General features: G+C 33.4%; 5 protein-coding genes across 7 annotated transcripts; 1 reads left to right on the top strand and 4 right to left on the bottom strand.

The window, feature by feature from the left end:
• Positions 1 to 606: 606 nt before the first annotated feature.
• LOC123004970 (kelch domain-containing protein 3-like) lies at positions 607 to 4,843 on the bottom strand. 3 transcript variants are annotated; one of them, XM_044398538.1, is made up of 6 exons: positions 4,739 to 4,843; positions 4,035 to 4,563; positions 1,460 to 1,666; positions 1,211 to 1,406; positions 1,011 to 1,166; positions 607 to 960 (listed from the first exon to the last, which is right to left on the bottom strand). In XM_044398538.1, exons 2-6 carry the CDS (start codon positions 4,546 to 4,548, stop codon positions 891 to 893), a joined length of 1,143 nt encoding a protein of 380 aa, XP_044254473.1. In that variant the 5' UTR covers positions 4,549 to 4,563; positions 4,739 to 4,843; the 3' UTR covers positions 607 to 890. The 3 variants fall into 3 exon arrangements, with proteins under 3 accessions (XP_044254473.1, XP_044254474.1, XP_044254472.1); XM_044398539.1 differs by having other exon boundaries at positions 4,610 to 4,837; XM_044398537.1 differs by having other exon boundaries at positions 4,035 to 4,836.
• Positions 4,844 to 7,250: 2,407 nt separating this feature from the next.
• LOC123004761 (equilibrative nucleoside transporter 3-like) lies at positions 7,251 to 9,230 on the bottom strand. The gene is made up of 7 exons (XM_044398176.1): positions 8,861 to 9,230; positions 8,654 to 8,808; positions 8,457 to 8,602; positions 7,961 to 8,413; positions 7,825 to 7,910; positions 7,582 to 7,778; positions 7,251 to 7,532 (listed from the first exon to the last, which is right to left on the bottom strand). The coding sequence occupies exons 1-7, from the start codon at positions 9,077 to 9,079 to the stop codon at positions 7,421 to 7,423; spliced, it is 1,368 nt and encodes a 455-aa protein (XP_044254111.1). The 5' UTR covers positions 9,080 to 9,230; the 3' UTR covers positions 7,251 to 7,420.
• A 481-nt stretch (positions 9,231 to 9,711) lies between these two features.
• On the top strand, positions 9,712 to 11,743 carry LOC123005282 (probable protein S-acyltransferase 23). The gene is made up of 4 exons (XM_044398963.1): positions 9,712 to 9,994; positions 10,042 to 10,582; positions 10,629 to 11,363; positions 11,411 to 11,743. The coding sequence occupies exons 1-4, from the start codon at positions 9,882 to 9,884 to the stop codon at positions 11,594 to 11,596; spliced, it is 1,575 nt and encodes a 524-aa protein (XP_044254898.1). The 5' UTR covers positions 9,712 to 9,881; the 3' UTR covers positions 11,597 to 11,743.
• Positions 11,744 to 12,926: 1,183 nt separating this feature from the next.
• On the bottom strand, positions 12,927 to 14,423 carry LOC123005298 (juvenile hormone acid O-methyltransferase-like). The gene is made up of 3 exons (XM_044398981.1): positions 13,888 to 14,423; positions 13,561 to 13,841; positions 12,927 to 13,514 (listed from the first exon to the last, which is right to left on the bottom strand). Exons 1-3 carry the CDS (start codon positions 14,244 to 14,246, stop codon positions 13,321 to 13,323), a joined length of 834 nt encoding a protein of 277 aa, XP_044254916.1. The 5' UTR covers positions 14,247 to 14,423; the 3' UTR covers positions 12,927 to 13,320.
• Positions 14,424 to 15,385: 962 nt separating this feature from the next.
• LOC123005346 (juvenile hormone acid O-methyltransferase-like) lies at positions 15,386 to 16,354 on the bottom strand. Its single transcript, XM_044399046.1, has 3 exons — positions 15,965 to 16,354; positions 15,631 to 15,917; positions 15,386 to 15,583 (listed from the first exon to the last, which is right to left on the bottom strand). The coding sequence occupies exons 1-3, from the start codon at positions 16,330 to 16,332 to the stop codon at positions 15,414 to 15,416; spliced, it is 825 nt and encodes a 274-aa protein (XP_044254981.1). The 5' UTR covers positions 16,333 to 16,354; the 3' UTR covers positions 15,386 to 15,413.
• Between the last annotated feature and the right edge of the window lie 9,131 nt (positions 16,355 to 25,485).

The raw sequence follows: 25,485 nt of genomic DNA on the forward strand, positions 1-25,485 counted from the left end.
AAACTTTATCGCAGCACTGTTGCTTTGGCTACATTCACATTTACTTCACAAACTAAAATAGTTGAGGGTCAAGAAAACCACCTACTTCAATTCAACAAAAATAAAACACTATTTTTGTTTCCAGTTCCATTAATTTACCAAAAACTTTCAAACACAAATCCAAGTTATTTCTGCAGATATAAATACACATAACAATTGAACAAACAAAATATTACGAGCGTATTCACATTACAATCACATTAGGGCGGTTTTTGTAATAATCATTGGATAAACTTATTCTGGATATACAGGTGTGTCAGAACTCGCGCCCCAGAAAAAAAATTCAAGATAAGATACCAGGAACTTGGAAATAATATTTAAAAAATCCTATCTGTAAAAAAAAATTGACATTTATTTATTTGACATTTTTTATGTCTATTTCATGATACTGATAATCTTGTATATGTTTTTTTTATAATTATTTAGTAAAGGTACAAAAATTTTGCCACAAATAACATTAAAACAGAATTACAATTTAGGATACAGCTTCCTTGTTTCCTCTTCTAATTGCCTGTAGCAAAAAAAACTTGGAAAATCATTTTTCCAACAGAAATAAATTGAGTCAAAGTGTAAAATTTAAACTCTCATAACTTCGAAATTCTTATAGATAGAATTTTTTAACATTTTTTCCATGTTTCTGGTGTCTTACCTTACATGGCATTTTTCTCTAGGGCGCGAGTTCTGACACACCTGTATAAAACAATTGTAAGCATAATAATTATAACGAAATTATCCGAGAATTGTAAAAGCCGCCCATAGTATTTATGTAATAAAACAAAACTTAATCTGAAAATAATGAAATTACGTAAACAAGTGGTAACATCTCGATGTAAAACATCTCATTGTGAGATTTAACCTGCGGATTTATTGGGTCGGCTAATGGTAATTTTGTTGGGTGTAAACATATTCATGACGTCCAACCTAAAAAAAATATACATATAAATATAATTTAGTACCAAAAAATGAACTACCTTAAACTATAGGGCAGAATTGACTCGTCGAGTCTGTATTTCCTCACAGAAAGTATACAAAGAGTCTTTAAACTCGGCTTAAAATCTAAAATATACAAATCACAATGATCTATTAATTTGTCTTCTTGAGGTTCACGTAGGTATGGTATCTGCGGACTAAAACAAAAACAGTAAAAATTTCCACAATATTAAAATTTTACCTAGTGCCACCAAAAAGGAATAATCTATCACCCACAATAACACAAGCCTGTCTCCGTCGTTCGCAAGGCTTAGGACCGATTGTGTTAACCATCCTCCATCTGCTAGTTTGAGGATCATACTCATACATATCGTTAAAGTGCTTTTCTTCTAGATAATTATATCCGCCAAATATGTACATCTTATTATTATATACGACTAAAATGAATCATTTAAAGAAAATACATAATTACAAAAATAGCATAAATTACAAGCTGAATGACTTCTACGTCCTGTAGGTATATCACCAGATACTTGGGGACGAACCCATTTAAATGTTTCTAAATCAAGGTACCATAATACATTAGAATAGACCTCTTCGCCAAAGAGAGTGTGTCCTCCTCGACCCCCAAACAAATACATTCGATTATTTAAACACACAGCTGTGTGAAAATCACGTAGAGTAGGTTCGATTTCCCCTAAAAAAATGTTTTTTTAATAAAAAAGTAGGTCAATTCTAAGAAACACACAAACCCAGTTATACTTTTTTAAACGACTCAAGGTTGTAAAAAAGTTATTTCTAACATTGTTCTCAAATAACTACGGCGCAAAAACAAACTATTTTCTTATCCAAAATCAGTCAGAACTTAATAAATTTATTATAATAAAAGACGTGACGTAAAACTTTATTTTTAGAGACAAGAAAGTGTATAATTCGCTTTTAAATTTTTTTAATGTTACAAATTATGAAATGTTTTGTTTGAAATCTAAAATGGAAGATTATGAAGCAATCGCGTTAAAATTGCTGTCACAGAAAATCACCGCAAAATATTTCGCAAAAAAACAATTATTTTTAAAACACTTATAAATGAGAAGTTGTTATGCTATTATTTCACAAAAATTATTTGAGTAATAGACTCTGTGATTCTCGGTAATCTATATACAGTACAAAATGATTTTTTTTCAAACTTTTGAAGTTAGAATTTTACGTAACATGACAATAAAAAATAAATCAACTTTTTTACAACATGTTTACAACTTCATAAATTTTATAATTTACAATTAGTGATCTGTTTATTGTCACGCGCTTAGGAAAATGTAAATAATATAATAATAATGTAATTAATTTTTGTCAATACCAAAAAAAAAATGTATCAGTTTCTTTACAAATAATTTGTAAGCATGTTATCATGGTTTTTCCCTGATCGATTTTATATTTATGATATCAGCCGCATTTTTTATTTTTTTCCCCTTTAACTTTCCCTTTTAACTTTTATAATCATTTCATTTTATATCTATTTCAGAAGAAAATATTAAAACCATTCCATTTTATATCAATAAACGCTAACTTTAGATTTATAACAAGTTAGATCAGAATTAAGATTGAGTTAGATTTTTTGATAATTCCAACTTAATCAACTTAATCTCTCTACTTCGTATAGTACTTCGTAAAATTCGTAGAAATTTTGGTATCAAAACAATCGACGAACTCCAACAATGCCAAAGAAATTAAAGCAAAAAACAATAGCATAATGCAGGTCAAGTTCTTGTTTGCTTCAACTTAAAAAATTGACAATGAACGTATTTTACATTGTTTTGTATTACGCATGAAAATGACTTCCTCGTAGGGAAAAACACCCACAGCGTCAATTTGCCTTCATTATTTTATATTAAAATAAACAAGATGATTACGTTACAATTTTTCCCAGAACGCAGAAATAATATTCAAACTTTATATCTGTGACAATAATTTGAAACATGGTGCACTATTATTAGGTGTAATAGTTATACAAGACATTCGTTCAAAAACCATCCGAGTGTATTATTACAATTTAATTTGATAGTCAATGTTGCTAAATTAAGATTTCAAATTCGTTACCAACGTCATAGCTAATACAAATCGAAGAAGAATTAAATTCTCCTTCATTTAGTGAAAAAAATATTGGGGTATTTTATTTAGAAAAATTATTTTAAGGGTATTTGAAGTTTCCCAAACGTAACTGTAAATTTTGGGAGTTTGTTAATTATTTTTGCAATTATGAATTTACCAAAGGAAAATCTAACCTTTCTCTTTCGTATGTCCAAATTTGATTTCATAATAAATTTCGATTTTTAAAGAGGAAGGTGTAAATCCAAAAAAATCTAAATATGTAATTCGAAAACGGTTAAACTAAGGGATAAGAAAGTCTGATAAAAACTTTCACAAAATCACTTGAGTAATCAAAAAAAAAACAATAAAAAACACTTTGTTCTATTTAAAATAACGAAATTAATACATTATTATGTAGCAGGACCTAACCGATTAGGTATGACAATAAACAAAATTTTAGACAAATATCATTGTTAGAACTCCTAAAACTTCTTATAGGGGGTTTAGCTGTAGATATAAACCTCGAGACTTTTCTATTACCACAGTGCAAGGTCGTTTTTGGGGTGATTTCTGTGTAAAAGAGGAATCTATGTTAGAGCTGAATCCTACTGACAAATTTAGAGCCAAAGAGGTCCACTATTGTATACAGTAAAAAATATTGTGAAAAGTAGCAGAATGGCAACAGAAAAGTTGCAAGATATAGAAGTTACTAAATGATTGTGATTTTTATCAAGTACGTAGAATACTAAACCATTATTAGTTTGGCGACACTGATTATCATATTCAAAAAACAAATTTACAATTTTATAGTCATTTGTCATTAATTTTCGAGGAGTGGTTACAGGTTACTTGTAGAGCAGTCGCCTGAAACGCCTAAAACTATCTAATATCACTAATTGTTCAATGTTGTTAGTAGATGTTTTTGTCATAATCAGGCCAACTTAATCAGAAATTAATCATACAAGTTTGAGTAATACCTTCGGTCTTTATATGCGACCAATCCATTTTCTTCAAATCCAATGCATACACAGATTCCGCAAAAGAGTCCGTCTCCTCTTCATAACCCCCAAAAACAATCATGTAATGCTTCCACATGCACGCTGTATGTCCATCCCTTGGTAAAGGAATACACCCTGTCGTTTTGGGGGCCGTCCAACAATGCCAAGTGGTATCAAAGCAGAACAGCACRCCATCAGAAGACCTGTCATTGCGGCCACCCCAAATGTACACTTTATCACCATACACCACTGCACTGTGGCCGTAGCGTTTGTAGGGCAGGATATCATCGTTCTCAAAATAGGGCAAGTCGCTGACAGGGTGCTTCGTCCATCTGAATGTAGTGGTGTTAAGGACATGCACGTCCATGGAAGTGTAGGCCTTAGAGTCCTCGCCAGTGCAGTAACCCCCGAAGGAGTATATCTTGTGGCCTACGGCGACAGCTGCGTGGTTTACTCTCTTGGGGCCGCCGTCTAGATGGCTGATCCAACGCATTTTTCTAGACTACGGCTGAAGTTTCAAAAAGTGAGAAACTTGGACTTGAAAATTTCCATACGGGAATGAATATTTATGTGGTTCGTAAATTAATACAAAAGAAGCGTCGCGCAACTTATTCAAACATCCGTGTTTGAAGGACAGCGGAAATAAAGAAAATATGGAAAAATTCAAGGACACTTAACCTCACCTATGGACGCGAAACTACAACTTATGTATGACACTTTTTTTTATCAACTGTTTCAGGTTTGCAGGTTTGSTTTCAGTGAAAGGAAATAGGTGCACTAGTGGGGTGGTGGAAAATTAGAGCGAGAGAGAAGGAGAAAGACGTGCCAACTGTCAAAAATTCAAAACTTTTTGTCACCAAATTTCTTTATTTGTTTTTAACGAGAAAGGCAACGAATCCTGATTTTGAAACAAATGTATTTTTTACAAAAAAAATCTCTACAATCCAGTTTCTTTTTGTTTTAGTGTGAAACAAACTTTAGTGTAATGTGTGCACTGATCTCGATTTTATAACATCACACTATTTTAAATTTTTACCTTTTTTGTATTGAATTAAATAATTATATTCTCTGTTCATAAATTAAAGAAACACCCAACCGGCAATAAGGCTCAAAAATTCAACCGGCAACGTTGTCTAGTTATATTTTCTAGTGGGAACGTATGTGTCAAAAAAATAAGGTTATGTTTTCTTTTTTACAAAGTTTGTTGACCAACGGAACTCAGAGAAGTCTTATATGGATTTAATATCTTAGATGGTATTGGGCGACATACGTCGTTGCGGTTTTTGGTTTTTCAGGTTTTAAATTTGTAGCACGGAGAATTGAAAATTGGTTCAAAAGGACCACCGGCAGACACAGAAGCAACTTCTTCTCACCCCGACGGTTTCAGCAAAAGTTTCAATGTCCCATTTGCATTGTTGTTATGATGATAGCGTTATTTTATTTGTGATAAGTTGATGGTTCTGAGAAGAACCGATTTTTTTAAAACTTGAATGTGGAACAATGCAAAACTAAAAGAAATTCTCTTTATTGGATTCATCATGATCTGAACTTGACCAAGTTGATGAAGAATCAGAATCAGCCAGATCAATTATTATTGGAGGAATGTTCAGCTGCAGGTTCAAAAAAAAAAGTCAATAGAAAATCTAGGTTGGGGTAATCTTGTAGGTAGTTTTGTAGATATTGAGACTTCGCGAGAGTTATAAATCGAATTTATCCATTTTCTATGTATAATTTTTGCGAGAAATTAATTATCTACCCGCGCATTTAGTCTGACAATAAAACATACCTCAAGAATATCCCGCTTTTGGCTTTTTACGCCGATGTTACCGAAAAAATATTTTGAAGCTTTTCGTCAATTTGGCGGTCAGATAAATCTGGCGCTAACCGTTTCAATTCATCGCTGCATTTCACAACGGCTTCCTTCATTTTTGCGTTGAGCAAATTTCTTTGCTTTCGAGGCATTTTAGTGCGGAATAAATAAATATTCAAAACTGAATTTTGATGAAATTTGACATGAAAGTCAAAAACTTCAAATCTGACGCAAATTTGCAACCAAGCTAACAGTGTGAAAATCTTGCATAGGGGATTTATTTTTTTCACCAACATAATGCAACAGGTTGTGTTTCTTTAATTTATGAACAGGGTTTACAAGGTGATTCACGAGGAATAATGAGCCTGACCAGATTCTCGATGCAACCACCATTACATTTACGCCAATTGCTTTGCAACATTTGAATTTGAATCCACGATTCCTATTATTATCATCAATCATCATCATTGTTATTTTTGACAAACGCTACAAATTTATTATAAACTGAGCAAAATGTGGATTTATTCCAATAAAGAGAAGACTGACATGATTTTAGCTTATGGAGAATGTTTGAAGAATGTATCACTTGATACATTCCCAATGATATCCCGAAAAAAGAGCACCTTCTGACACAATCAGGTTAGTTTTTGAGCAAATTGGGTTTCTGTTAAGTTACTAAGCAAAGGGTACCACTGGGACTCTAGCTTGAATGGGTGCCTTCTGTAAATCTTATTTACTATTGTGTTGGTATTTCAATTACTTCTGTTTTTCATTATTTTAATGTCAAAACTGACAAATTATAAGTGATGTGCTCGCTATGATTTCATATTTATTACAAATAATCTTTGAAATCTACGTGACCTATGAAAATGTAATGTTGGTTGCATCGAGAATTTGGTCAGGCTCATTATTCATCGTGAATCACTCTGCATAGACCTACATTAGTAAAATCGTGGAAACCTGAAACAATAATGATATTCTAAAATTATTGGAAAGTATAAATAGACGTCTGGGGAAAACTTTAACAAAATATCAAATGAAAATACTTCTAATAAATCGTTATTATTTGAAAGAAATGAGCATAACGCAAAGTCGGTTTGAACAAATAGATTAAGTATTTACCTATCTATACTTTCTAATAATTTATCTTTTTCAAATACATATCTGCTTTCTGTACCAACCTCTAAATCCAAAATGTACTATTGTACTTTAAAAATTCCGTTTGCCAATAATTAATAATCATTATTATTATTTCTCGTTGGAAAAGAATAGTATATGACAACAGAGTTGGGAAATATCGAATCCCACCAAAGGTTTAAGTTATCTGTCCGAGAGGCTCAGCGTCTAGATTAGATGAAGCTCGAGGATGTAATAAAATTCCAACCGAAGTTTGTATGCTATTTTATTTTCAGTCACATTAAAATAAATAAAACAATTTTTTAACTATGATTTATTTACGTCCAGAGAGATGATTCTAACCCTAATGAGTAAATTTAGGTCACACGTAATAAATATCACAATTACTGGCAGTAAGGATAAAAAAGAATGTTAAGTATTAGAGTAGCTTCACCATGTATAAACTAATTCCAGATCCAAGAGCCAGACCAATGCCCATAAAAACAGTCATCATAGATGACGCCGTTTCTTTTTCATGTGACTCTACAACTCTAGAAATTTCAATAGTTTAAAAAATGAAAGAAAAAAATATTTATTTACCTAGGAGCACAAATAGCTGTTATATTAGCCAAGTAACCATTTGATAATGCACAAAGAAATAGTATTGTAATATATTCATAATCGTGGTCAAAAACAACGGCCCAGTGTGACCTAGGTTGGGCATTACACAACATCAAGAGTGGAATAAAAACAAATCTGGCTGTACTCAAAATTAGCAAAATATAACCTTTCTTGGGCTAGAAAAAAATGTTTAATTGTTTTTTAACAACACATGATTGAAACCTTTTGAATCCTTCCCGCCAAAATTCGGCCTAGGTAATCCCCCACGCTAAACAACAAATATGCTATAGTGGGCACAAAATAAACATCTGAAATAAAAAAATCAGTAAGAATCCCTTTAATTAACAAAATTATTAACCATTCCATATGCGCCCTTGCCCCTTCCCTTCTGACTCCACCAAAACAGTAACACTTGGATAAACTGAGAGTGTGATGGCAAAAACCATAAACATAGACAAGCCATGAGTCCATATTTTCTTCAAAATCATTTTATGTTCAATTATCCTTGGCCTAAGTAGTTCGTTTTCAAATTCATTTTGGGCAATCGTCCTTTCATACAAATGAAATTTAAAAAAGACGCTTTTTGTTAAAATTACATAACAAATGATAGAACTTAGAATCGTTAAATTGCCGATAAGGAAATAAACGAATGCGCTGTGGACTGAAGACGCTCCAATTGACAGTGAGGCGATTTCAGCCAAGGCTGCAAAAATTCCACCTAAAGCTTGTCCACCCAAAGTGGCGGTGATGTAGATGGGACAAAAGCGTCCAACCACCCCAAAAATGCTGCCAGATAAAACGGCACTACAAACTGAACAAGAAATTACTTAATTTCTTCAATTTTGTGAGTATACCATTCAACAGTACAATTGTTGTGATTGTTACAATAAAGAAGGTGTCTTGCCATTTATCTGTATTAGTAGTGACAAAAACCAATGTCATTATAAATAAACCTAACATAACAATTAGTGATCCTATGACGCGTTTATGAAGTGATATTCTGGGACAAAACAAATTAATAAAATTTGTGAATAAAACTTGCAAGAATTACCGATGCGTCAGTGCAGTATTTAAAACTAAAAACACTAAATTTGGAACTGCTGAAGCCACACTTATGTATGAAGTGAAACATGTTTGTAAAGGGGTTCTCTTACTTACTGAGTAAGTATCATTATTGCTAATGTTGCGAAACTTGTACAACCAGTACTAAAAAACACTTACGGTACTACAAAAGGGGTATCAAAGCCAAAATACTCACATCATCAGCTGTTATAAAAAAATTCCAAGGAAGCAATGTCACCATCCCCAACAAATAAAATATTAGATACGCCATGTAATACTTGTCCTTAGGTTCAGCTGACTTAAATAAAGGCTTATTATCCCGTATAACAACATCAGTATTTTCTAAAATATCATTTTCATTGTCTGAAGAGTCCACTTCTTGGAGAAGCGGAGTGGTATTAACGGAATGTGCCATTATTGTATTGGAAATGCACGGTTTATTTATTGAACATTCTATTACCTTACATTGCTATTTCTTTGTGATAAAATTAAATGTTATGTCAATTTTGAGTGATAAGAAATTGACATGACAACATTTTTTGACATTTTATCAGCTGAAGTTGACAATTAAATAATGCGCGCGCAAGTTTTTATGGCGCGTACAAACAAAATTTTTGAATGTAAAACTTAATTATCTCTATTATTGTTTTGAAGAATGTTGAGATAGTGAAAATGAAATGTAGTCGTTGATAACAAAGTCTTCAAACTTATTTTAATCACGTGGAATAAGATAACAAAGAAGTTTGAAACATTATTGTTAATTATGATTTTTAATTATTGTTAAAAATTGTCATAATTATCGTCATGACGTCATGTAATTTTGATCTAAATGTACTTGAAAAAATTATAAAATAATTATAACACAATTATAAAATAAATACAAATTTAAGCCTAATTTGTTTTTTTCTTAAATTTTCGTAAAAAATATATAGTGGCATTGTTTTATTTAATTTTGTTGAAATCTTTTGTGTTAAGAGTTTTGTTTACTTTTTTTGAAGTCAAAATTTGCTATTTTTGAGTTATCTCTGCGCGCGCTTTCTTGAAAAATCAATACCCAAGTTAAAGAACTTATTAGCACGCTACGCAAATATCTGCATTAAATCAATCATAAATAATTTACACCAGAGTGGTAAACAGTCGTCAGAACGCTTTGCAAAGTGTTTCCAAGCCCGGGCACGGCCCGTAGCGTGTGGGCTTTGCCCCAAACGTCCTGTAACATGGTAGCAGACACCGACCATCCCGCTGCTTCCGTCAGTCACGACAAAGACAATACCGAAGCCGATATAACTGAACCTTCACACAAATCCATCTTTGACGTAGTCAAATCTGGGTAAGTCTCCTCACACTTTGCCACCAGCGAAAACACCCCATTTGTAGCGAACTCTCTGAAATCGAGGAACTTGTCGAAAACCTTGGCACGCAAATCCTGCGAGAACGTGATGAATGGGGCTACACGCCGGCTCATTGGGCCGCTCTGGACGGCAGTGTGGAGATAATGCGGTATTTGGTAGACAGAGGAGCCCCAATTGACTTACCCTGTCTCGGAACGCAAGGACCAAGACCCATACATTGGGCCTGTCGCAAGGGACATGCAGCTGTAGTTCAGGTTTTACTCCAAGCGGGAGTTGGAGTAAATGCTGCTGATTTCAAAGGGCTGACCCCCTTAATGACGGCTTGCATGTTCGGGAGGACTGCAACAGCAGCGTTTTTGTTAGGAATGGGAGCTTTGAACCATTTGGTCGATATTAACGGGGATACAGCAATGCATTGGGCGGCTTATAAGGGACATGCGGACTTGATTCGATTGTTAGTCTACTCGGGGGCTAATTTGCAAAAACCGGATCATTTTGGGTCGACCCCCTTGCACCTAGCGTGTCTTTCAGGGAGTGTCACTTGTGTGAAACTACTCTGTGAGAAGGTACAAAACCTAAATTTGGGAATTAACCGTGAAAGACAGTTTTTAGAGTAATATTGATTTGGAACCATTGGATAAAAACGACAAAACGCCTTTAATGTTGGCCCAAAGTCACCGTCACAGCGACATCGTCCAAGTCCTCGAATCGGAGAAGAAACGTCGATCTAGTTGGTTTCCTCCAGTCAACGAAGTTTGGGGTCTTTTATTCGGGAAAGCAGGGAATTCGAAAGCACCACTCGTATTCTTCATGTGTTCAGTATTACTCTGGGGGTACCCCATGTACGTCATTCGGTGTATTCCCATAACTTGGAACATTCTACGAGGGTCACATTATTGTTTCATTTATTGGAATATTGTTATGTGGATATGTTGGATAACAGCAAATCGAAAAAACCCCGGCTATATCCCGGTTAACACCGATTCGTACCATCGAGCAATAAAACAGATCCCTTATTACGACAAATGGAAGAAGAGATACGCGGTTTTGAACCGACTTTGTCACACTTGTCGATGTTTGAGACCTTTGAGGGCTAAACATTGTAGAATTTGCAACCGGTGTATATCTTATTTTGACCACCATTGCCCTTTTATTTACAATTGTGTGGGTTTGAGGAACCGAACTTGGTTCTTTCTGTTTGTTATGAGTGTTGCTATAAATTGTTCTTTTACGATTTATTTCGCTACGTACTGTATAGCCATTGAAGGGTTTGGCATTTTGTACATTTTGGGACTTTTTGAAGCGTTTGTTTTTTCAGGATTGGGATGGATTTTGACGTGTACTTCGGTAAGTAATCAAATTGGTTTAAACAAAAATTAAATCATGTTCTATAGATTTTACACGCCTGCATGAATTTGACCACAAACGAAATGTTCAATTATAAACGTTATCCTTATTTGAGGGACAAGAGAGGACGTTATTTTAATCCATTTTCAAGGGGACCGATTTTAAACTTGATCGAATTCTTTTTCTGCACACCGGAAGAATATGATGACGATTATGGTTATGATTATATATGATATACAAGAAATAATAGTTGTAAGAAAAATGTCACCACAAAATAGGTATTTTACACAATATTATATAAATTGTTTGCTGACACTTATTCAAGTGGCTTGGTTTTTGCAATGCAAAATCTTGTATTTATTATATGAAATAAATTTTATTAGAAGATTAAATTAATGAGTTTTTGTAAGAATTACAGACAATTGACAGTGTCATAACTCATAAGTCATAACCAATCAGATTATATAATTTTTAGTTTATCAGTTCTATAAAGATATCTATTTATAAGTGATATTTACATTTCTGCGTATGGGAAAGCATGAGAATTATAAAGGAATTATAAAGGTTGGATTATAAAAAACGCTCCGAGCCATGATTTCATTATTTTTAAAGACGTTACAATACTTTGATCAAAATTGAACAGTTTTTTGTTATCTGTCGTTTGTTCGTCTTAGTTAAAATGAATAAAAATATTCTATTCTTTCCACAGAGCTTACTTTATTTAATTTAATTTTCAGATTGCCTAAAAACAAAAGTTAGTAATGAATAATAAATAGTGAGATTGTTAACAAAACTATAACGAGAAATCCAAAAATAATTAATTATACTCATTTTATAAAATTTGAAGGTATAAGTTGCGCTTTTCTCGTTTTTGTAGAAAAATATATTAATATTGACGCTTATAAAAACACGCTAAGAATTTTGAATTTCTAGCAAATAAAAAATACAAGTAATGAAAATGTAAAACGGCAATGAGTGTCTAACGTGGGATTTTTTTATTTATATTAATTATTTTTATTTTTTATTTAGTCAATAAAGCAATAATTAACCTTTTCTATACGTCAAAGTGTTGCTTTGGCAATAGGAAATACAGAACGTTTCAGAACTCGTGCCCCAGAGAAAAATTTCAAGTAAGATAAGAAACTAGGAACATGGAAAAATGTTTAAAAAATTTTACATTTATTTTTTGACATTTGATATTTTTTTGTCTATTTACGAGTAGTATATTACTGATGATGTTGTTTATGTTTTTTTCATAATTACATAGAAGATATAAAAATTTTGCCAATAAAAGCCACAAAATAATGTTAAACATATTTACAATTCAGCTTTATAGCTTTCTTATTTCCTCTGCAGCAAAAATACATGGAAAATTGTTTTTCCAACAGAAATAACTCAAAGAAAGAAAAAGAATTTTGTAACATTTGTCTATGTTCCTGGTATCTTACTTTACATGGCATTTTTCTCTGGTGTGCGAGTTCTAAAACTAATGATTTTTTTGAAAACATTTCACTTAAATGTTTTGTTTATGTTTATTTTAAAATTTTGTATTTGTGTATACAAATATAAGTTCATTTTAAAAATGACTATCCTGTAAACCATCCCAAAAGCGTATTAATAAGTTAAGGTTTGGTAAATCCAATAAATACGTCGGCAAAAAGTCGGCAAACTACGAACACAAAAGACTGTTTACCCATGTATATCTTCAATTTATCAGACGTTATATAGTGTCTATAAATACTATACATTATAAAATAATCTAATTGCCTTAAGAGAATATAAAAATAATCTACATCTAATAATATAATTTGTACTTATTGAGGTTCAGTACGTTGAGACTAACTCTAAGTCTAATACTCATTAATACTCATTAAATAACAAAAAAGATATAAAAATAATCATAAAATGTAATATAATTTGTACTCATCTTACTACCTGATTACTTTTCTTGTAATAATTAGACCGGTTTTGAGGCAAATGTGATGAAAAGTTTGTAAGGCACGTGGATTTTTTCCTCATTGTCGTTGTTATTGCATGTTTCGATTGTGATCGTTTTCAGTTTTCGCACTTCTTTGAGATAATCCTCGATGTAAGTGTCGATTTCGTTTTCAGGCAATGTTTTAATGAACGGATTTACCGCTGAAACTGATTCTGAAAAAAAAAATTATTCTTGAAACCGCACATAATTTCTTATTACTTGATAAAACTGAAAAGTTTGGAAAAGTGTACAACCGATTCTCCACTCTGCACAAATGAGTAATAAAACCCTCCTTTTTCAGCAAATTCTCCAACTCGGTTTCAGGATCGTCGGAGTGATGATAGGGTGAAATGTATTTCTTTAAATTATTCATGTAGGGTCCCCATTTATTCGATTTTGCCATTCCTTCGTAAATATCGTAAATCGGATTGCTTGCAAGAAATGTCAAAAGCATTTCGCCTCCTGGTTTCAGCATATCAAACATGTTTTTCATCGCTTGTCTAAAATTTAATCCTGACTAAAGAAAAAAATCAAGACCGTACTCACCTCTGTTCCACCACCCAATGCAAGCAATAAAACGAGAAAATGTGATCGAAATATTCGTGAAATTCAGGCGAAATCTCCGACGAAATATCCATTTGCAAAAAATCGATTTTTGGATCGTCGCACTGATTTTTCGCGAACCGKACCATTTCTTCCGAAATATCAATTCCGATGAATTTTCCGAAATCTTTGGGGATTTTCGGGAGCAAAAGCTCGAAGATTACATTGCCGTCACCTGAGCCGATATCTAAAATATTCGCGTTGGTCTTCCACTTGATGAGTCTCAAGTAATTGTCGATTACAAAAGACGCATCGTTTTTTTGCAAACCGCTGTATTTTGAATACATCGAAGCTTTGTTCATTTTTTTAAGAAAATAGACGTAGTGCTTGGTGTCAACTAACAATTGGGTTTTGGTCTTCCGAAGCTTTTATAACTTCGAGAGGGGCGAACCAGAATTTAATTTTCAGTTTCAGCGCATCTCAAACAAGCTTGACGAGAACAGATCCCGAGGAATTCCCGAAAAAATCAATCACAGTTTTTAGTAATTTTCAATTCACCATTTTTACATTATTCGAAAATCTATCTTTGGAGAATTGTCACAGATTCACCCAAACACACAAATTTATTAACAAAAATTTGCAAACACTGTTTAAAACTCGACGTCAGAAGAAAAAACACAATTAGTTTTTGTTATTTAAAAATTACACCTTTCACCTATCTTTCAGTGTTTTTCAACAATAGGCGAGTTATTTTTAGACTGTTTTTTGCTTTAAAGATTCTCGAGGACCCAAAATGTGTTTATAAATAAGTGAATGAACTGACCACTACAACATATAAGAGTTTAGGACCCACGAATTCAATCCAACCGGTCATCCAACTCGGTTTAAAAAGAAATAAAAAATGGATTTTCGACAAAAAAAGTAATTGTGTCTGGTCAGGGCTGTTTTAAATTCCTCTTCATATCTCAAACAAAATCATAATTGTTTCAAACCACGTGCAAAAATAGTCGAAAACCTGTTCTATTTTATAAGGGTTGATGACTTTTTTTTTGTCTAGGTGGGGTAAGGGGTGGTCTATCAAGACAGAGCTACTCTGCATTAGAATAGGATAGGTTAGTTACAGGGTCTTCAACCCCGCGGTCACCTTCAAGCTCTCAAGTTGTTTTGCAACAACAGAAGAGTTGAATATTTTCCTTTAATAAAATATAGACACAGATGCGCTTAAACCACATAACACTTTGACTTAAATTCCAATAGAAAAGAATGTTAATGACCTTTCTCAAAATTTCTCTTTTGGTCACTGAATGTAGGTGAAAATGGGGACTGTAGTTTAGGATTTGTTTATTTCAATAGTGGACCAGGATAGACCATGACCTTATTTTAAATAGAAAGTACAAATAAATTTCAAATTTAACCCAATTCTGGGCCAGTCACAAACTTGTCTTTTATTTTCATTCTTTCAGTTAAAATTTATTATCATTAGAAATGAAAGCGAAAAGAGTTACATAATAAATCGTTTATTTATGAAATTATGGTTTTGAAGCACAAACAACAAGAGCTGTGTACACAATAGTAATTTTTTCATCTTGAATCGAAATTGATTTGTGTTTTTTCACTTCTTTCATGTAGTCTTGCTTATATAAATCAGCGTCATTTTTGGCCAGTTCTTTGATAAATGGATTGATCGACATTGCCCAATCTGAAAATATCAAATAACCCTAACATTTAAATCAAATTTATACGTACCCCACCAATACGTGAAATTTGGATAAACATAACTCAAATTCTCAATTGTGCACAATTGACTCACAAAACCAGCATCTGTCACTAGTTTTTCTAATTTAGCTTCAGGATTCTTTATATTGTGGAAAATTGACAAGTAATTATCAACATTGGACATAATTGGGGCCCACTTTTCGTTCAAAGAAGTTTGCTTAAGAAAATCAAAAAGAGGACTATTTGCAACAATAGTAATGAAAATTTGGCCTCCAGGTTTCAACAAGTTGTAGATATTTTTCATAGTTTGCGGGAATCTAAAAAACAATTAACACTGATTCCAACACTTCTAAATACTATGTACCTGTCCTCCGGGACCCAATTGAAACAATAAAACGAAAAAATATTGTCGAAATATTGGTAAAATTGCGAGGGAATTTTTTCAGAAGTGATATCCATTTGAACAAAATCAAGTTTTGGTTGATCCAAGCATTTTTTCCTGGCGTAATTTACCATGTTTTCGGAAATATCAAATCCTATTAATTTTTCCAAATCATCAGGCAGTTTTGGTAACAAGATTTTTGAAGTAAGGGTGCCATCGGCCATCCCAATGTCTAATGCACTTGCATTTTTTGGAACTTTTATGTAATTTGAATACTTTTTCAAAATGTAATCGYRGTCACGTCTTTGTAAATCACCGTAATCCGAATAAAGTTCAGCGTTGTCGTTCATATTTGCTACTGAATGTTTTTCGAAATATTCCACTCTTAAATCCTTATTTTGAAACAGTTGATTTTTAATCGATTTAAATTTTGCAATTATGATTATTTTGTTAACAAATAAGAATTTATAAATGCACACGTACTAATACGTACTCCTGATTATTTATGTTTATGCATATATTCATTTTTACAAATGGACAATAGCAGCCTATTTATCAACTAAAAATTCAATTTTTTAATTTTGCTATCGTAATAATTAAAACATGAAACAAGATGATAAAGCTAAAATATTAACACACATTTGTGCTCTGATTCACCTTTACTTTTAAAAATCAATTTGTTGTTGACTCATTTAAGTTATCTGAAGATGTTTTGTTCAGTATCTGTAGCTGAATTTAAAGATTTTCCGAAGGATTTTCAATACTAATCAAATCGCGAGTGATAAAAGTTTTCCTGAATTGAAGTGATTTTCAAGGGGTATTATTGAGACAAATTCATATCTTTTCGATGGACTGCTCACATCTTTGGGGTGGTAAGTTTGTTCGCTTTCACATTGTTGCGTGATTGCTTAAAAGTCGAGTTTAGTTTTCCGTTCGTCTGATAATAAATTTTGGGATTCGTAGTAGTAGTCGATTGGCGTACGTACGCGTCATGTTTGTGCTGGCGTGCTCGCCAGAGGCGTGCAGCTGGTCTCTTCACGGGGAGCAATTCTTGTTTTTGTTTATTTTATGGTTTAGTTTTCTGAAATGACTGCGTCTACGTCACTGTTTCCGGATAATGAACAAGCTGTAGTTCTTAGTAGTGTACAAGATTACAAGCTTATTGATTATTTTCGAGCTATAGCTAATATAGTTAGAGCAAAAACATCATTTTTGCATCACGAATGTCCAACGAAAGATTTGGTATTTATTTGAGTAACGTTTCTTTTGTTGACGAAATTATTTCAAAGCACCCGATCATAGATATTAATGATAATAGAATTAATATACGTCGTTTGATTAACCCTGCTAAGCGAATTATTCTATCCAGGGTTTGTTCAGCTATTCCTCACACTATAGTCGAAGATCTTATTAAAATAGTGGGTTTTTCATTAGCCTTTCCGATGTCGTTTCTTAGAGCAGGGTTTGGAAGTGAAGCTCCGGAATTTAATCATGTTTGTAGTTTTCGAAGACAAGTCTTTGTTCAGCCAGATGAGTCTATTGAATTGCCTTCTTCTATGGTCTTAAAAGTCAAAGATACAAATTATAGGATCTTTTTATCTTATGATGATGTGTGTTTTAAGTGTAGAGAATCTGGTCACTTTGCAAGCGATTGTCCAACCACCGCTGAAAATGGTTCTCAAGTTAACGAAACTTTGCTTCCTGGTACCTCGCAGACTAGAATACGAGAGAAAACGAGAAAACGGGCGATTCAGTAGATGTTGATATCATGCATCCTGAAGTAATTGCCTCTTAGTTCTACATTGTTTTGTTTTGTTTTTCTTTTTACAGGTATTTGCAGTTTTCTTTTTAATTTTGATTCGCATTATTTTACTAATACTATAATCTATTCTAACGTAGCGTCGCTGTTAGCTAAATATGTAATATATATATAATGAATTGATTGCTTACATTTGCTCAGAAAAACCTGGTTTTGTAATACTGACGGAGACATGGTTGTCTTTGGTTATACCTGATGCTTTAATTGCGTTAAACAATTACACTATTTTTAGGAAAGATCGAAATATGTAGTAGAAAAGGTGGTGGAGTGTGTATTTATGTATCAGATCTCATCTTAGCCAATTTTAAATTAAATTTACCTGCTGGGTACAAGTAAATTGTTCTAAAAGCGATGACTCAGATGTCTCCTCGCAGATATCGTAAGCATCTTCTCCTAATAACGACTCAACATTGGAGCATGATTGGCCTTGACAACTGGTACATGCTAATGAACAAAACAATCCAACTTTTTTGCAACCACATTTGGCATTACACCCCTTCTTGCAATTGCAAAAATTGTATTGAGGAGTTTTTCCGGTGCAGGTGGGAATAAAGTCTGAATTGGTCCCAATGTATTATTAACTAATTTCCAACCCCAGTCTTCTGGGTCCAGTTTATTACCAAGCCACACTTGAACATGATAGTAAACCCGAAATACAGTATGTTATTGAAAGCGTTAAGAAACTTTAAACGGTGATAGAACTCATCAAAACAAATTACTTCTATATTTACCATTTTTTCTAAAACTCAAATTTATACTTACATTTATTCTCACCGTATTCCGTGTCATCGAGTCGTTTATGGACGGCACGGTACGCAAAAAAAGTAAATACGGCAAAAACCCAGATAGGTCTTGCAAAAACTTACTGACACAATTTAGTCACGTCCTTCACCTACATGCGGCCGTGTTTACAATTTATTGGAAAGTGAATTTACCGTAATTATCGTCAAAAATGGTGCAGTACACTAATCCGGAGTTAACAGATATGGTGCTGATCTATAGGGAATCTTTATCGAATGCTGCTGGAGAGATTTCGCGGTCGCCAAGTTCAAATTTAGAAAATCGGTGGATAGGGCGTAATGGACCAGTTTTATGGCCAGCTCGTTCACCGGACTTAAATCCTTGTGACTTTTTTCTATGGGACCATTTAAAACAGATTGTTGGTGAGAACTAAAGCTTCTATGGCTCGAAGGGCACAAGCATACATCGATAACGGAGGGCGTCATTTCGATCATTTAATTTGAAGGTTAGTGCCCTTGATCAAGTGTGGTGCGTAACTTGAATGTCACTCTTTCTTACTACGAATAAAGAATTGGTTTTTGCTTGGCTATCAAAGTTTTTTTCTCCTTTCGCTTTTAATGGACGCTGGGAGACATTGGCGGGTACTAGAATTTACGTTCAAACTAATTAAAATTTTATCTGGGTTTAGAAAGATTTTTCGAAAAAATGGTAAATAGCAAAGTAATTTGTTTTGATGAGTTCTATCACCGTTTAAATTTTAATTTTTAAATAATTTTCTTAACGCATTTCAATAACATACTGTAGATGTTGCTGAGCAGAAACAGAGGTTGGGGGAAGACATGCCAATTGCACTCGTTTTTTGTTAGGAGTATTTCAGCACAATTAATTAAGTCTTGTTTTTCAAACAATTTAAAAATTGTTGTTTTATCTGCGAGGAGACATCTGATTCATCGCTCTTAGAACAATTTACTTGTACCCAGCAGGAAGATGAAGAAGAAGAAGATGAAAGAAAAGAAGAAGACGAAGAAGACAGTACACTTGAAGTACTTGAACTATCAATTAGACGAATAATTTTCCTCTATATTACTCATAATTTACATAGCTTTTGTCATCTCCAATAGTACCATTTGTCATTTGATACAATATTTCTTAATTAAACAGAACCTCAATAGATCGTGAAATAGGCCTACAGAGGAAATCACGTTAAAAAAACGCGTCAAGTACACTACCTCACAGTTGGCGTGGAAACGTGTGCATATTATGAAGAACACAACTTTTTAAAGCGCTATATCTCAGAAATGGTTACTCTTAGAAAAAAAAAGTATAGGAACGTTTTTTATAGAGAATTTACAATTTTTGTCAGATGTATTTTTATGATAAAACTTACCGCTTGGCTGAAAAATGTAAAAATCCCATTTTTGCAACATTTGACCTTGAATAACTTTTTTTGCAGATGTGGGATCGATGGGGACTTTTCACATTTCTTTTATAATGGGGTGAGGGGTGTCCAACATTCGTACCAATTTTCAGCTTTATGCGAATTATTGTAACCTTGAATGTGTTCATTGCCCGGAGTAAGGAGTTGAATCACTTTTTCTGAAAGTGTGCAACTCTAATGTAACATTCGTTCTGGGATATATCGGCCTCCAAACACTAATTTTAATGACGACAAAATCCTTTTGGAATCGCTAACAAGGTTAACCAACTCCTACGATAAGTTGTTTATATTTGGAGATTTTTTCAAAACGATTAAAAGATCGTCAAAAAAACCTTGGATTAACAACTACATTCTTCGACAAATTAGGAAAAAGAGAGCGCTGTGGAGAGTATATAAACGCACTAAACATGCTGACGATTATGCGGCGCATCGAACTTTTTCCAACAAGCTGTCTTCCATTATCCAAGCAGCTAAGACTAGGTATGAAATGCATATTGCTGAATCAAAAAATCCCAAGGCTTTGTTTAAGTACATTCGCTCTAGGTTATCGGGTCCAGTCAAAACTCTGCAGGTTAAAGATGATAATGGATAGATTACAAATGATGATTCGCAGTGTGCAAAAGTTTTTGCGAAAACTTTTTCCAGAGTTTTTGTTGAGGAGTCACACATGTCGTTACCAAAACTAGGTAGTAATTCTAACGCCAAACAGCTCAATATAATTAACTTTCCCGAAGAAGTTGTCTTGGACAAGTTGAAGAAAATAAATGTCACAAAATCTCCAGGCCAAGATAATATAACAGCTAGTCTGTTAAGAAACTGCGCAAATTCTTTATGCAAACCCTTATCCATTCTCATGAATCAATCTTTTGTTGCCGGTAAATTACCAAATGATTGGAAAACAGCACTAGTTAGACCAATTTATAAAAAAGGAGCTAAATTTGATGCAGACAACTATCGTCCTGTTAGTTGAAATAGTTTAGTTGTTAAAATAATGGAATCCATCGTTTATGGTGAAATGGTTAAGTTTTTCACTCTTTGTAATATAATACCGTTAGAACAGCGCGGTTTTATATCTAAGAAATCAACCTCTACTAATTTTTTAGCTTTAACGACTGGACTAAGGACCTGGATGCGGGAAACTGTGTGGATGTTGTCTATCTTGACTTTTCAAAGGCACTTGATAGGGTACCAAAGAAACGTTTGTTGTATAAATTGCAACATTATGGTATAAATGATCAACTGCTTTTATGGATAAACACCTTTTTGTCTGACCGGACTTTTACCTTTAAGGTGGCCAACACGCTTAGTAGCCCAGTCAAATTAGACAAAAATAGGGCGATCGGTGGAAAAAAATCCTAGAGAGTTGGATTTTTTTTTAAACGCTTTCTTTATTCTTGGGTAAACATATATCAAAAGTTCCAGAAGGTGAGGGGTGAGCTCGAGGAGGGGGAGGAGGCTAAAGGTGTCTTTTTTGTTTTCTTGCTTATATCTCGGAAACTACATATTACTCCTATAGGTTTTTATCTTCTTATCAAAATTAAAGTGTACAAAATTTCCTACGAAAACGGTTTTTTGCATTTTTGTTGTAGGACTAACTGTAAGCGAGTTATAGGGCTGACAAAAAACATCATTTAAAAAAACGTGCTTTATCCGCATTTAAAACAGAATTAATCTTTTAATTTGAAAAAAAACTGAAAGCAAATTGAATTTATTGGGTGCATTAGAGAGTCTATAAGGTCTTCCGAGTCGTTCTCATATGCTGCATCTTCGTCTTCAACTTAAACATTGAAAATCGAATTACAGTCTTATCCAGTACAATATTAATAAATAGATGATTTAATATAGATGATTTGAATAAAGCTTACAGTAAATTGAATGTATTGGATCCAACAGTTTATTAGAAGGTGCCACGAGGGTCTATCAAGTCTTCTGAGTCATCCTTATATGCTGAACTAGCATTTGCCTGCGACTTTGTTCGCATGTGTTTTTGATATAAAATGGGAAAAAGCCCGTTCAACAAACTATTCCATAGGCTTAGGTACTCTGTAAAGCTGGATAACTAGCTATGTTTTGTATGGGATTCAGCTATAGTAGTCTCGTTTTTCGCATGGGCTATGTTTATGGATAAATGTTAAATGTTGATTTTCATAAAGTGTCGTCTTAGTGCACTTTTGCACTCTCAAAATTCGAAATTTCATGTTTCTAATATTGTTTTTAAGCGTTTACACTCTATTTTATTTCATTAAAATTTGAAAAGTGCACTTCTACACTCCTAAGGATCATATTTTCTAAATTTAATGCTTTTACATCCCTTTAAATGTGTACACCGTTTTATTCCCTTAAAAACTAATTTTCGAAAAATCTGATTTTAGGGCCCCTTTACACTTCTAAAGAATTTTATGTTTATATCTTTGTTTAAACATTTACACCCTATTTAACCCCCTTACAGATTGATTCTCTCTTTCATCCATAATTTTTATTTATATCTCCGTTTAAATGTTTACACCCGAGTCACCTTTCAGGCAGACCAGCTTAGTTGGGGAACGCTCTACACATATAAATACTTACCATAAACTATTGAAATGTGTTTCAAAGGATTTTTAATGCAATTTTATGTAGACTCCAAACTTTAGAAGCCTACGGTTAGTCCTACGACAAAAATGAATAGGACCATTTTTGTAGGAAATTTTGATGCAGAAATAGACTTCTACAGAAAATTCTGCATAAATTACATAAACGATGAGTTTGTATTTATAGACCCTCGTGACTCCCCCTTCCTTTAATGAAGTATTGGACACAGTAAATTCAATTTCCTGTGAGTTTTTTTTTTTAATTACAAGACTAATTCTGTTTTAAATGCAGATAAAGCACATTTTTTTAAATGATGTTTTTTGTCTGCCCTATAACTGGCTTACGGTTAGTCCTACAACAAAAATGCAAAGGAGAATTTTTGTAGAACATTCTGTACGCTTTAATTTTGATAAGAAGATAAAAACCTATAGGAGTGATAATTTCCGAGATATAAGCAAAAAAACAAAAAAGACACCTTTAACCCCCTCCCCCTCTTCGAGCTCGCCCCCCACCTTCGGGGACTTTTGATATATGTCTACCCAAGTGTAAAGAAAGCGTTTAAAAAAATTCCAACTTTCTAGGATTTTTTTCCACCGATTTGTCTAATTTGACTGGGCTATAGTGGTTCTTTCCAAGTTTTGAGTGGTGTTCCTCAAGGTTACGTCTTAGGGCCTCTACTATTTTATCGTGTTTACTGCAGATTTAAAAAACGTTTTGTCATCTCGCTGTGTAATGTATGCCGATGATGTAAAAATTTACAATACTAGTGAAAACTATTCCACCCTGCAGCAGATATCTCAGCGGTGTGTCAATGGTCTGACACATGGATGCTTCCGCTTAATGTTAAAAAATGTTCTGTGTTACATTTAGGGTCAAAAAATCCAAGGCACACTTATTTTATGGCTAACAACGAGTTAGCTCAGGTAGACTCAATTCTCGACTTGGGTGTTACAATTACATCCACCTTTTCCTGGTCTGTGCACACTGCCAATGTTATTATAAAGGCAAACAAAATTATTTAACTCATTGGTAGAAAGTTTTCTGGTTCAAAACCTGTTGTAGTTGCCAAACTTTATAAAACGTATGTGAGGCCTATTCTGGAGTACGCAAACAGTGCATGGACTCCCATGATCTAAAAAGACATAGATTCCTTGGAAGTTGTGCAACGTCGCGCCACGAGAATTCCCTTTGGTCGTCTTATGAGACCGCCTTATGACAGAAGGCTTCAAATTATGAAGTTACCTACCTTATTGGCAAGACGTAGAAGAGATGATTTGCTAACAGCCTTCTGTTCTATACAAAATGTCTATTCGCACAATAAGATACCTTTTCCCTTTGCATCCCGACAGACGTACCAGAGGGCACTCTTTTAAGCTATCCAAGGATAATTTCCGTACAAGAGCAAGGCAATTTTTCATAACTAATAGAGTTTTTGATATTTGGAATGCTTTACCAGCAGAAGTTGTTTTGTGTGGTAATATCCACTCAGTTTAAGGCTAAATACGATTCCCTTGATAGCAATAAGTAATTGAAATAGGGAATGCAAAAGTTTCACATATCGGCACGTTATCATTGTTAACGCGGGCATAACAGGCTTCGGTCTCTGCCCGATCGCAAAATGCTAATAATAATAATATTTATACAGGACGCTCAAAAAGTGGTGCTTCAACTCAGTGATATGTTGTTGAGGAGCATATGCAAAAATGTTGGAAAAATTCTTGAAGTTACAAAATCTAAACCTATAGAAAAATCATTTTCCTAAGACCTACTAAAAATTTTATGACACATTATAAGAGATTAACCAAACAATGGCTTGAATTTGTAACCCTCCATAAATGGCACGTTTCTTTGCAAGTGTTGCTGCACCCACCAGAATAAAACAGCGCCGTATTTAAAACCAAAGTAGTGGTAGCTATTATTAAGCTATTATTAAAAAAAAATCTGCTTTATTTAATAATAACTTGTTAATAACCACCTGGCTTTTTTAACTTTCTTAAAATACTTGACTACATCAAAAACTATAAAATATTAAAGTATTTTAGACAAAAAGAAAGTAAATAAATCCGGCCCTGTTAAAAACTGACCCGTTTCCTTGGTTTCTGGGTCCGGGTGGGTTTCACGAATTTATGATTTGTTTACCCTCTGGTTTACTCTTAACAATACTGCATTTAACTTAAAAGTAATAAAATTTTTAGTAGGTGTTAGGAAAACGATTTTTTTTATATAAACTTATTTTGTTTTAAATTCACATTATAATTCACATTATTTTCTCAAGTTTTCATATTTTACTTCAAGTATATAATCGTTTCATATATGAACAAACGACAATAGTTTTTGCATCTTCTTTCAGTATGTAGCTTCCCATATTATTTCAATCTTTTTAACTGTTTATTCAGCAAAAAGTTACTGTTTGCAATTTTTCGAGTAACAAAAACTTTAGCTAATGGTTTTTTATCTTTTATATCACAATATACAGGCTGTCCCAACGGTTTGAAAAAGCTCTATAACTTGTTTATTTTAAGAGATATTGACTTTTTCTTTTGTGGCGCTTTTTTACCAGAATTTTTGAAATGCAGGGGTCTGTCTAAAAATTCGTACCTTCTAAATGCTTGCACACAAGTTAAAGTAAGTAACGCTGTTTGATTCCTGAATGTTTGCCGTATCTTTTAAGTGTTTACTCAACAACCTGCTCAGTGGCATGTGCCCCAATATAAGGTTTGTATAGTCTAGTGTAAAATTCTAAGTTGCTATCCTAAATTAACTAAATTTCGAAAAACTTTTCTGTTTTGAACAATAAAAATCGAGTGGGCCTTATGCACAAAAAAAATGTCACAGAAAATAAACAAAAGTATGAAATTGGAAATTCTTCGCTGCAAGAAAATGTACAATATTGTGCACAATTGAGTTACAGAAAAAATTAGGCAAAATCTTACA

The sequence above is a fragment of the Tribolium madens genome, unplaced genomic scaffold (assembly GCF_015345945.1).
Source record: "Tribolium madens isolate multiple individuals breed KSU strain unplaced genomic scaffold, Tmad_KSU_1.1 Scaffold_20;HRSCAF=117;Tcas5.2_LG4, whole genome shotgun sequence".
Lineage (NCBI taxonomy): Eukaryota > Metazoa > Arthropoda > Insecta > Coleoptera > Tenebrionidae > Tribolium > Tribolium madens.